Below are 13,789 nucleotides of genomic sequence, written 5' to 3' on the forward strand. Positions count from 1 at the left end.
GTCAGAAGCTAATATTTACTTCCTATTTTTGCAACCTATGGCCACTTTGTTCCAGTGATCACCTGTTGATAGCTCAATGATGGAGTGCAGAAGCGGACTCAGCCTCCTGTGTCATTCTTAAGCTTAGTAAGAGTGAAGGGCTTTGGTATTGGGGTTCAATTTTGACGTATTCAGTTTTAGCATAGCTTCTTTAAACTTCTCAGTAGTACTCTTGCCATTCATACATTGAGGGCCATAGGTAATATAGACCTTGGCTTTATTACAGATTTAATCTACTTTTAATTGCTTAATTAATGATACTGTTGTTTGCTGAATTATAAACCTTAGTACTTTGGACTTCAAATTTCTATTTTAAACCCACAAAATATCAAAGAAACTAGCATATTCAATGTTAACTATCATGTGTTCAACAATATGGGCTAACTGGGTTACCACTTTGGATATCTAATTGGGTATAGTATCTGGAGTTACTTTTATAGAATACTCAGTTAAAGAAATGAATAAAGTATTGCAAGTAAAAATGTTCAGGGTTTTCTGGGCAGAAGCATTGCATAACTGCAGCAATACATTCCAGGGTTAGTTGAGGGAACAGAAAACCTTGCTCATGTTGCCAAGAAACAGCAGTTACGACTCTCAGGCGAGAGTCACACAGTAAACCTGTTCTTGAGATTCTGCAATTTAGTTTTTTAAGCTTAATGAATTTAGACAGTTCAAATTAGACATTTGGCTGAAAGCCTGACTTTTCTGGAGCTTAACTGAAGTAAGCTTGTTCACTATGGATTTAGGAGGCTTCATATCTTGATTTCTAAAGAGAATGAGTGTAATTGCTAAAATGTCTGGACATTGAAGCATAATATTGTATATCTGCCCAAGTGTTCCTCTAATTATATATACAAAGCTTTCCCTGATGATTTAGGGGACGCTTTGTGATTTACGGTTCACATTGCCTGCCTGTGTGCTCTGTCATGTCATACTTAGAGTGACAAAGGACTTTGGAGAGTTTATCTGAGTAAACTCTAAGTAATTGAGTGTTTTAACCTAGAGGCAAATATTAGCTTCTTAGGTCAGAAGTGGAACTATAGAGATAAATCATTCAGCTAAAGGATTTAGCATCTATCTTTTATCAGGGACTAAACTTCACTCACTTTTGACAACAGTAGACAACAAGGTGAAGGGCAATCCAAGAGAACTCTCAGGGGAAGTATCTATCCTAATCCCCAGTAGTTCAGATCTAAAGCCACTGAGAGAAGAGTTTCAGCAGATGTTGATGGCCACAGGAGATCAGAGATAAATGATCTTTGAGGAAAAGCCATCTCTTAAACTTTTCAGCTTTTTCAAGTGTTTATGAAATGGTTAGGAACGTTTTGAAATACAGGAAAATCTTCATATTTTAAGTTAGTCTATGGTTATCCAGGATATGAAACACAAACTGATTGTTACTTTCAAATTCACATAATGCATTATGAAGTTACGTATTCTGATATTAAATATACATCTAAAATAAAAATAAAAATAATACAGAAAAATCAGGACAAGGCTAAACATTTTTCCTAATGTAGGTCAGGAGCCTTTAAAAGTTAATCATCCCAGTCTATACAAAATTGTACCACATAATTCAAAAATTCTATCTAAAAATATAAAAAAATCAATCAAATTTTATTGTGTTGTACATATTCTCAAACACTATTTTTTTAAATATATGATTATGGAAGAACACTTGAAAGTTTGTATTTTTTATGCTTTGAACACAATTTTTCAAAGAAGCAACTGCAATATAGCAGGAATACTGTGTTTTTGCAGCAGAAATAATGATATAATATAAAAATCATCCTAACAGTTGAAACTCAAATGTTGTGTAACATAGATGTATTTAATCCTGGTAGTTGAGTAATAAGAAAAAAATGCAAAGGTAGCTTTCGTACTCTAAACACTATCTACCAAGACACTTTGGAAAATGTTGAAACCTTCTGAGATCATGGCAATGGTTCATTTGTTTATAAATATTTAGTAAAACAACTGCTTGAAATATGTCGCCATTTCAAAGCAAAGATAAGCAAATGAAAGGGGTCAAAACATCATTGGAATGGATTTGAACCTTGGTACTGTGTTTGAAATAGTATGATAGGATAGGAATGAGTCAATTAAGCAGCATTTCAGATATTGAGTGTTAAGGCTAGTCTATGATGTTGTAACTCCCAAGTACCAGAGGAGTTTGGGTCTGGTCCATGACTTTCGGTTATATAGGGAAAGTATTCAGCAATGTGTCATCATGTAACTAAAAATTAGGGTTATTCACAAATGAGCTGTGAAAAAATCTGAAATTTATTCTTACTAAGGTACTATCAGTACTAACAGCCACAGCAATAGCAGGGAGGCCCTTTCACTGTTAACCCGATGTTCCGTCTTAGTTAAATCACCGATTGACTACTAAAATTGTGTTCCTGAATAATGGAACTCTTCCCAAGCCTTTTTAATTTTTTTTTTTATTATTATTTTGCTTTATGACATAGTTTAATGGGCACTGGGGTCTCTCCTCTTTTTCCCCAAGTACCCTCCCTTCCCCACTGATCTCCAGCCATTTTTACAATGCGTGTCCTTCACTCTTGCTATACCTTTACTTGATTCTTTTTACTTGTAGTTCATAGTAAAATGTAAGACCATGAAGTCAAGGTTTTGTTTTTTTCTTTTTCCACTTTGCATTTCCATGTCCTAGTACAGGGTCTGTATATTATAAACTCTCCACAATTTTTGACTAAATAAGTGGATTTATGAATCACAGACTTTAAAGAATGTCGTTCCTGCTAGAAACTATAGGTGATCTATTTCAATATTTTTATAGATAGCTTTCTTAATCTTGAGGTTATTACAAAATTATAGTTTTGATTTTTTACCACATAGATCCTAGAAATTTTCTTATATGTTAAAATATTCATGCTATCCATTTTTTCTAAAATTGGTGGCTAGAATGTCCTTGATTTGTAATTAAATTTTGATGTAATATCAATGACTGAAATCACTAAACCTAGAATTCTCTGTTTTAAAAAGATTTATTTATTTTCTATTGGAAAGGAAGATTTACAGAGAGGAGAGTCAAAGAAAGACGTTTTGACAATTGGTTCCCTTCAAATGGCCCCAACGTTTGGGATTGAGCTGATCCAAAGCCAGGAGTTCTTCCTGGTCCCCCATATGGATGCAGAGTACCAAAAACTTGAGCCATTAGGCAGGTGATCAGCAAGGATGCAACCAGGAGCCAAGAACTGGATTAGATTTCCCACTTTCGTGTCAGAGACCCAATTGCCAGAGCTTTAACTTCCCAGTGTGCATAAAACAGGAGTTTGGATTAAGGGTCAGAGCCTCTTGTACACTATCTGCAAACACGCACTCCACAAATTAAAAAAACAAATGTATTTATACTCACAACACTTGTCCTTGCAGAACAGAGGGTTATGTTTTCTTTTTTATGGTCTTGAAATTACATAAGACAAAGCTATACTAGAATATTTCTGACATCAATTTGGCAAAGTTATTCATGTAAAAAAAGCAAACAAATCATCACGCAAAATAAAATTTTCCTGGGGTTGACTCATTGGCGTAGCAAGCTAACTATCCACCTGCTAACATCAGCATCACACATGGGAGCCAGTTGAGTTCCAGCTGCTTCACTTTTGACCCAGTTTTCCGCTTTATGACTTGTGAAAGCAAAGGATAATGGCCTAAGCCTGTGGGACCTTACACCCAAGTGGGAGATGGGAAAGAAGCTCTAATCTCCCAGCTTTAGGTCAGTTCATTGCAACCTTTTGGGAGTATGAATCAACACGTGGAAGACCTTTGTCTCAACTCTGCAGTTTGCTTTTCAAATAGAACTAAAATATAAATAAATTAAAAATGAAATTCTTTCTTATAATGTGTTGTAGGATTTATCTCTACTCCTGAATTAAAGGAGTACTCCCACAGAAATGGTCAAAAATAACTTGAGAGTATGATACTAGATTTTTTCTAGCTTTGCCTATACCTGCAATGCCATGATACACATGTTAATAGAATGGAATATTAAACTTGCAGCTGATATTCAAAGACTACACTTCTGTGACAATATGAGGGAAAATGGCAGAAGAAAATGCAGAGAGAAGAACAGGAAGGGAAGAAGAAATTTTTTATGACTACCTAACTTTATCTTGTAAAATAATAGCAATTTTAAAATGGCGGTTACTTGGTTCAACAGGCAAATCCTCTACTTTCAGGCACTGGCACCCTATATGGGCATTGGCTCTTGTCCTGGCTACTCCATTCCCCATCCAACTCTCTGCTTATGGCTTGGGAAAATAGCAAAGAATGGCCAGATTCTTGGATACACACACCCACATGGGTGGCCTGGGAGAAGCTCCTGGCTCCTGGATTCAGCTTGGTTTAGCTATGACCATTGTAGCCACCTGGGGAGTAAACCAGTGGATAGAGGATTTTTTTCTCTTGCTCTCATTTTCTCTGTAAATCATTCTTTCAAACAGAAATAAATCTCTAAAAAATGTGTTGACTCTTAAAAAATAATCTAAAACTGAGAAAAATGATGAACTTATTAAATATCAAATATTCAGTTGGCAATGTACAATTTCATAAGACACAAAAAGAAAAAAAATAATGATCAAGAATATAACCAAGAACAAACTATTTGGCTTTCTCAATTTTCTTAAAACTGTTTGGATAGCAATTGCGCTTCTTCAATGAACTTGAAGGACTGAGAATTATGTTGAGAGATAAGTTGAAATCCCCAATTTTTCCTAACTTTATTCTGCATTAAATAGCAAATTGAACATGATCATTTAATATTCCATCCTCTTGAACACCGCAGTATAATGATATCACATCCATGTATGTACGAATGTACATATACAAAATACTGTTTAAAACAAAATTCCATTACACACAAGTGATAATTACTCATTGACAATGATTTCTCATGAATAATACCATGATTGTATTAGAATGTGGTTGGTTAGCAGACCAAGGACAAACAACCAGTAATAGAAACGCAAATGAAGAAATTCATTTTTTCTGTTAGTTTTCTCAACAACATTTTTGGATGATTGAATTTTCAAAGCAATTTTTGCAGTCATATCCAAGCCCGGTAAAACCCAGGGATTTTCAAGGCCTTTTGCAACATTTTCTATGCATCTGCAGTTATTTGTTAAAAGCTATCTCTTGAAAATATATTAGATCACATAAAACACACAAGAATTTAGATTTATATCAGTAAATAATGACTGGAACATCCTTTCAGTTTTTAAAGTGCTCTTTCCTAATCTAAACATCAGGAAGAACAGCTTTCAAAAATGTCACCCAAGCAGCTCTCTGGCCCCCAAGAGCATTGCAAGAGATTCAGAGAATTAAAACTATTTTCATAATAATGCTAACACTTTGTGCTTTTTTCATTCTCAGCATCTCGGGAGAGTACCATGGAATTTTACAGAGATTACAACTTGCTTGGATGTACTGTAGCATGAAAAGTAACAGCTTTTGGAATTTCCACAGCACTCAATTTGGGAAATGAGGATGACGAGAAGTGCATATTGATGAAAAAAAGTTATTTTTGGCTGTGCAATACCCTTTTAAAAAGAGATCCACAAATATATAAAAGTTTTAAATGGAGAATAATGCATCAAAGTCTCTACTCCACTCTTGTGGCCTTGCTGTTGCTCTTAGAGAGTCTAAATATGAGAGCGCCAATGCAATGTCAGTGACATTGAATAAAATGCCTCATGACTCTTTAGTGTAATGACTCTCTAGCAGTAGGTGACAACCTTTAGAGCAGCAACTGGAAAGGGTTAACGTGCTAAATGCCAATTTCTGAACTGTAGAAGCCATAGACACTCTATGATATTTGTTATCATATCATATTTGTTAATACAGCTACTCTATGATATTCGCTACTAAATTAACAAAGTTACATAACTGACTTTAGAAAGAAAATTAACTGAAATGTTTATTCAAAAGAGTAAATGAAAAACTAACACTTAGCACATCTCTTTGAAATGGTGAACTTGTTTTAAATAACTAAAATCAAGTGTTATTAAATCAAATAAGTAAGGTGGATGAGTAAACTAAAATCAGTATTTTGCTAGGAAAATGTATAGACTCTATTATCTATAAGATAATGTACAGTGTTATTAGTTAAACTGTAATCTTATTGAAACCAGAGATTTTAATCTCAGCAAAGCCTATCTCTCCAAATTCTATTCAATTAATAATTTTTATTAAGGACATCAGTCACTGTGTAGGCTTAAATCAAATCCATAAAAAGAATGCCCTCCGGTTTGTGCAATAACAGTGCTCTTATGGTAGCTATATATTCCCAAACTAAAACTTACAATGGCAGTACATTTAGCTGTTTCAGAATTTTTTTTTAAATTAGAACTAGCACTTTATAACAATCCCTCCTATTTTAGAATGAATGATAAAATTATACTAAACATGCCTTATTGTTGAAGAGCAAGTCAACATTTCCTAAATTACTCTAGCAATGGAGAGGCAAATTCTGTCTTCTCATAAAAGTGCCAGGAGCCCTAGAAGTATGTCTGAGGAGTTCTGGTGGTGTTACATGAACCCGTTTGATCAGAGTGGTTTTCAAGAATTCACTGAGACTGAAACTCACAGGAAAACCATCACCCTTTCATTTCAGAAATCCTAGAGAAGCATTTTAAGTAACAGTAGCTTTTCACAGTAAGGTCATTAATTTTGATCATCAGGGCTCTCTGATCACCAGCAGTGTATGTGGAGCTCTAAAGATCAACAATACACAGCAAAGAACGGTAAGAATCTCTCAAGTTTCTGCCACATAAATTGTTTCTTTGAGTATCCTAGAAATCAGGATCAGTGTTGGAAATAAGGATACTATCATATGATCATTGATACGGCATAGGTTATAGTGTGAATAATCACATGTTTAGCATTTCATATAAAATCCTTTTACCAAGTGCTTTTTTTTCCCTGAAATCATAAGCACTTCTTTAATAATGAGCCTGCTGTGCCAAGGACAATGTGATTAAGTATGATCATTCTCCTTGACTGGGTATAAGCTCTTAATGTAAGAGGTTATAAAGGATATGCATGCAAAGTAAAATAGCAGGGAATAGAGTAAATAACTTTCCTCCAGATAGCAAATGTATTATCATGTGTTTTATATGTAACTTTCATGAAATTGCAGTTCAAGCATGAAATTTACAAAAACACTGGCTGAACAACATTTGTGGACATCAGAGCAGACATGACAACTAAACCAGTGCTATTACAGCAGTATTTCAGATTTTTCAATTTTCTGAACATTCAAAGCTATTTTGTTTTAGTCCCTGTGATGAAACTATTCAAATGCTTAAAAGACAAAATTTCTCTTGTGCTTATCCCAGTAAACTGTGTTACAAACAATATTTCTATGCAGACACATATTAAAGAATTTGTAGATCCATTAGTAATTTCAGTGTATTGTACAATATAATTGAAAATAGCAACAACAAAAAGCTTGTGATATTTAATTCCATGGCAAGAAACAAATCCATGAATCAATGTATCTAGAAGTATTCCAGGAATTGGAACACTGAGTATAAATCTGTGAAACCCTCATTGTAGTTTCTCCCATGGGAAATGTCAATTGTACATATCTTCCTATTTAATGGACTTTATAATGGTCTTGGCTATTCATAATTACATTGCCAAGGTTGATTATTTTTGCTGCTATTTTTGTTTTTCATTTTATGAAAGGCAAGAGTCAGAGACAGAGATTTCTCGTCCTCTGGTTCACTCGCCCAAATGCCTAACTGCAAGGAATGAGTTAAAGTTAGAAATTCCATCTGGATCTCTTTGTTGACATGAGATGCTCAACTGTGAGAGCTAGCATCTGCCTCTCAAGACTTGCATTATTATGTCACTGCAACCTGCAGTAGTGTCAGGATTCTAACACCGTCACTCTCACATGGAATACACGCCTTTCATAATAACCATTGTGCCAAATGGACACTACTCTTAAAAAAGAAAAAGGACAGTCAGGAGTCAACAGTTAGACATTTAGAAACGAACAGGAAGAGAAATTGATTGTGTTTAAAAGCTTGCATTCCTCAGCCTGTGGAAGCATAAAGAAGCTCTCAAATATACGGAAGTCTCCCGTACTCAGTTTCACCCTCCAGATTTATTAACGCTCAAATGAGACTAAAATATTAAGCAGAAAATTTGAAAAACAAAAAATTCAGAAATTTTAGAAATCATGTTACTCTGAAAAATGTGATGAGAAAAAGAAGGCAAGACATTCTATCTCATGCAGAATGTAAATTACCCTTTTGTTCAGTGTATCTGAATGGATATGCTACCCACAAGTTATTCATGTAATGCTCATCTGTGCTACCAGACTTATCACTCAATTATCACAATAATTTACTCAAGCAATCCTTATTGTGTTCAGTAATAGTCCCAAAGCAAGAGAATAATGATACTGGCCATTTGGATATGTCAAGAGAAGCTCTAAAATACTTCTTTTAGTGGAAGAGTGAAACATTTTCATAACAAAAATTCACAGTGTCTATGCATAGTCTTCTATTACATTTATTTTCATGAACTTTTGCATAACACTTGCATCAGTGCACTGACTATCCAAGGTGACATAATTATAATGAAAATGATAGGGAAATATAAACATTTCATAATTTTTGCTATATGAGATTTTACCACTTCTGAGGGGGAAGCATTAAACCACTGTCTGAAATTGAAGTATTAATATCACAATTCATTCTCTAAATAGTGACCCTGGATTTCACCAGAATACAACATTCCAATTTTATGATGTTAATTTTTCTTTTGTGGAAAAAAAAAAAATGGTAAACCAGTTCAGGTTGATATTTCTATTCACAAGTCAACATCATAGGAATAAATCAAAAGATGAAGGATACTCACCCTTGTTGTGTATGCAGCCTCTGGGTCATCCTCCAGAACGCGTGAAAGGCCAAAATCAGAAACCTTGCACACCAGGTTACTGTTGATCAAGATGTTCCGAGCAGCAAGATCCCGGTGAACATAACCCATGTCTGACAGGTACTTCATGCCAGATGCTATCCCTCGCAGCATCCCCACCAGCTGGATAACTGTAAACTGGGCGTCGTGTTTCTGCGAAGCATTTCAAATGCACAAGTAAGGTATTTTTCTATATCAGCAAGTCACATCTTTTCTTGGTTAAGATGCTCCAAGCAGAATTAATTCCAAGTCCTCCATTCCAAGCTAGTTACAAGTTTAGAATAAAATAGCATGGTGTCCATATATTTTGTAACAAGAAGTAGCTTTAATTTTCTTTGACTTCAGAATCAAAACTGGGCCTGTCTATAGATGACAAGCAATCCTCTCAGGAAAGAAGAATAACTGAGGTCAAAACAGTAGAAAGAACATATTTTGTGGCCATTATAGGTTGGTCATTATTTATTTGAATTTTCAGTCTCTTTCTTTTTTACTGCTAAGATATTATATAAGTCATTTTGATAATTAGATGCCAATAGTTTAATTATCACATAGTTCGTAATGAATGAAAATACTTATGGAATGCTTATTTCTACAGAACCTCAATTCTATGTAAATAAATCAAAAAGCAGTAAGAGGCAAAGGCATAGTTCTGGATTGAAACGTTTCAAATCTCCTAAGATTGAAAGTATGTCATTTATTATGTAGAGACGATATACTCATGAAATCTGTTTCTAATTATACTTCAGACAAAGACTCTAAGGGACTATAACAGATTCATAACATGTAACAGATTATTAAAATGATCTGAGTGATATTTGTTATTGAAACTTGTTAATGAAAGTGACTGCTATTATATTTTTATTTGGCTAGTAAATATTATGATGAAATACATCATATCTAATTCTGAGAAAATTTAGGAATTTCCTTCATGATCAAAATTTTTGCCTCTTTTGTATCATGGACCTCAATGTATGTAGAACTAGCACACCCAAGGATAGGGTCTATGTTTTTTTCCTTAGAGGCTCTAGAAGTGTTTTGAAGATTGACAATTTGTTTCTTTAAATCTTACATTTATTGATATATTATATCGCAATATAATATTGACAAATATAAAGCTAAAAAACTTGTAAATTTAAAGCACAAAATTATCTATTTATTTATAAATTTGCTGATAAATGACAGCACTTTGATTGATATATGTATGTATGAATATGCCATGAAAATGTAGAGCCAAAATTAAGGATTATTTTACCCACATTATTGTTATAACTGTTATGAAGCTTGGTAATACAAAAAAATGAATAGTTGAAAAATGTTGCTATTAAAATATGAACCCAACATTTGCATAGCTGCAAGTTTAAACAACAGAATTTTACCAACTTCATTATGTTAAATTTCAGTTTTAGTTTAGATTACCTACTTGTGTGGGACACAATGAGGGAGAACTTCAAACATTTTTTTCCCATCCAGCCATATATGAGTGTCTATCAAAAAGTTCATGGAAAATATAAACTACCTTTTAATTCAGTTTCCCAAGAGTGCAGAAATCTTATGAATATATGCTGATACACACATATGAAATATCTTACTTACGCGCAAGAAACTGTCCAAGGAGCCATTCTCCATGTACTCTGTGACAATCATGACTGGTTTACCTAAATATACATGACAATCAATAAGTTAATGTGTAATTATTAGTATAATTCAACAAACCAGCTGGAATGCATGAATATATGAACATGTGATTACATAGAATACACATAAATGCAATTAAGGAAAATAAAGTTGCAAAGACTTTACCACCCTCTTCATTTTACAAAGTTGAAATAAAAAATTTCCAAAGATTTAAGTTTCACAGAGAAATGATATTATGAAAATATGAAAATATTGCTTTTCATCATTTCTCCTATATCATAGAATATCAAAATGGACTATATTTTGCATGTAATTTGGTGGGAAAACTACATGTTCCCTTCTTCAGATTAATACTATCTCAGCTAATATTCAAAATCATATATCTCTTAAAGCACAAAAGAGAATCAGAAATTTTAAATACTCACAAAATGTTGTTTTAATTTTATAAATATTAACTTGTTAGATATAATTTTCTAGTTTCATGTAACGGAACTGAGTCACAGAGGTTAATCTAACTATTTTTCTAGTTATCATCATAACATCTACAGTTACATTATCATTTTGACCACCTGACATTAGAATACAATCCTCAAGTGCTGCTATCTTTAGGGTAATGCAACTCAAAATAATCCACAGAAATGACATTAGGCAATTGACTAAATAATCGCCTGCAGTTAAATATTTATTCTATCTGAACCTTGCAGTCTACTTAGAATTGTTGTTTGATGAATGCATCTTCCACTGTTTCTTTCTGGGACAGCGTATTGCGTCTTTACGTTGCAGCTGTGGAACTTAACATTTTGTTAGTTATGAAAACACTTCTTGGATTTTTACTTTTATAAATTTGTTGAAATATCTCATGATAAGAAAAATTTTCCGTAACTTGAATTATGTAGCACTGCTTGAGGCACATGATATATGTTACAGCAGCTAATTTTCACAACCTCCTTATCCGTTAGGATTATGCATTATCCTCATTTTATTGCTTCCTCACCTAAAAGCATTGTGCATTAAGCCAAGTCATTGAGCGCATGCCATTAGTTCGTCGTCGGAGCAGTGGTCTGGCTCTTTCTGAGTTTACTGCATGCACATCTTATCACACCATAATTCTCTTAATTTATTGTTGCCATAACACTTATAATTACAGATTCATCGTGCTACAAGAAGAAAAATCAGTCCTCCAAGATCTTAAGACATGAATAAATTCCTAACTGAATATTTGGAAAGGTCTTGAGTAAGTCATAGATTTTTAAAAGAAATGACCACATGTACCTGAATGTATATACTCCTTTTTCCTTATGTCAACCTTTTCTTTTGTGTGGTTAATTTACCATTTTTTATGTTAGACAATAGTTTTTGCATGCATTTTACTTTCACAAGTGAATTAGTATCCTAGAAGCTAAATTAGTTACTTATGCTACATTAATAAATTGAATATATCCCGGAAGACCACATGTTCTTTATCAAAAGGAGAAAAATGTTATAATTCTATAAATTTTATAAATAATTTACAGTTATGTTACAATCAGTTGACAAGTTTGATGTGTTTCCCATTAAAAACTTATTTATAAATATGTGTGTGTATATGTGTGTGTGTGTGTATACAACATGACCTATATGACATTCATTTGAAAATGCTAGGCAAACTTCTGTGCTTCTAGAAGTTTCTTTTTATAATTCTAATTAATTTGTGATTTGATAATATTCGGGAAGAATAGAAAGTTTCATCATTTTCATGAAAATGGTGATTTCTCTTGAACTACTACCAGACACTGGAGGACTGGCCCCAAAACCCGGACTGTTACTGAGTGAAATAAATGAAAGAATGAATGAATGAATAAAATCCTGCATTTACATGTACTCCATATACTGTTATCAGCTTCTAAGTTTTTTCCTTAATACAATTTTTGGAAATAATATGAATATGTTAGTGAAATTCAATATACACTTTCAATATAGTCACTGATATTTTGCTTTTTATTGCCAACTACCAATAACATTGACCTTTATGTACTAAATAGAGCACATTGTATACTATTTAGATCTTGCTCATCATCCCTCTTCCGGTTTCCAGTTTTATGACCATTTCATTTCTCATCAGCGTGTCTATGAAAATGTTTTTTCAAGGGAAATAAAAGTAGCTGAAAAATCAAGCCAGTCAATTAAGCCACAATTTCATGATGACTCAGAAATCAGAACAGTCTGCATCTAACTCCATAATTTAAGTATTTGTAAACACATCAGTTAAAGTGAACTAGTCTGGAAATGTGCTTTGCATTAAGTTCAAAGATTCAGCAAGCTGGCTTTACACACAAAGAATAAAATGAACCACAAATATTCTGGAAGGCAGTACCTTGACTGACTTTTCCTTGTGATTTCGATTATGATAAATGTGCAGCAGTGGTTAGAACTAGGTGTAGAATGCATTAACTGTCATAGGAGATGCTTTATAACAGACAGTCTGCACCTAATGCAATGCATTCTTATTCAAGTTCTTTTAAGTGGATATCTATTTACTAATGGATTAATCAGCCATCTCTTCACAGAATCCATGCCATTCACTGCTTTCAAGATCACAGAACACGTTTGAATGAATCCAACAAACTCAATGAAAGTTGAGTCTGTTATTCCCATACGTAAGGGCATGTTTTCAATGCTCACATCCTGCTGTTAAGTCCAGCATCATGCTAAAATTGGCCCTATGAAACATCAGGGGAAGCTCAAGTGTTTGGGTGCCTCCCGCTCCACGTGGGAGACCTGAACTGAGTTGCTGGCTTCCAGTTTTAGCCTGCTTCCGTCTTTCTCTCTCTCTCTCTCCCTCTTTATCTCTTTTTCTTTTTTTTTCTCTCTCTCTTTTACACACTCTCTCGCTCACTCTCGCTCTCTCTTTCTCTATCTCTAGCTCTCCTCCCCTCCCCTTACTCCCGAATAGACGGGGAAAAAATAATCAACACCGCAATGATTTATAACTCATGTGATTTTAGCTCAAGAAAACGTAAGTGGACACTGATGAATCAATTTTTTTAACTATCTATAAGTAGCATTCTGTCTTCTTTTTCTTTTTTCTCAAGATTTATTTATTTTTATTGGAAAGTCAGATATACAGAGAGGAGGAGAGACAGAGAGAAAGATCTTCCGTCTGATGATTCACTCCTCAAGTGACCAC

General features: G+C 33.8%; 1 protein-coding gene across 3 annotated transcripts in view; it reads right to left on the minus strand.

The window, feature by feature from the left end:
* The window catches only part of EPHA3 (EPH receptor A3), a 322,548-nt gene that overhangs the window by 32,141 nt on the left and 276,618 nt on the right, over positions 1–13,789 (minus strand). For all 3 annotated transcript variants that reach the window (XM_040980850.1, XM_040980852.1, XM_040980851.1), the window contains exons 12-13: positions 10,582–10,643; positions 8,932–9,141 (exon numbers count right to left, since the gene is read on the minus strand). In XM_040980850.1, the coding sequence (XP_040836784.1) occupies positions 8,932–9,141; positions 10,582–10,643 (272 nt within the window). The remainder of the gene's footprint in view (positions 1–8,931; positions 9,142–10,581; positions 10,644–13,789) is intronic.

This window comes from Ochotona curzoniae, unplaced genomic scaffold (assembly GCF_017591425.1).
Source record: "Ochotona curzoniae isolate NIBS_2020 unplaced genomic scaffold, NIBS_Ocur_1.0 contig_3498, whole genome shotgun sequence".
NCBI classification, from domain to species: domain Eukaryota; kingdom Metazoa; phylum Chordata; class Mammalia; order Lagomorpha; family Ochotonidae; genus Ochotona; species Ochotona curzoniae.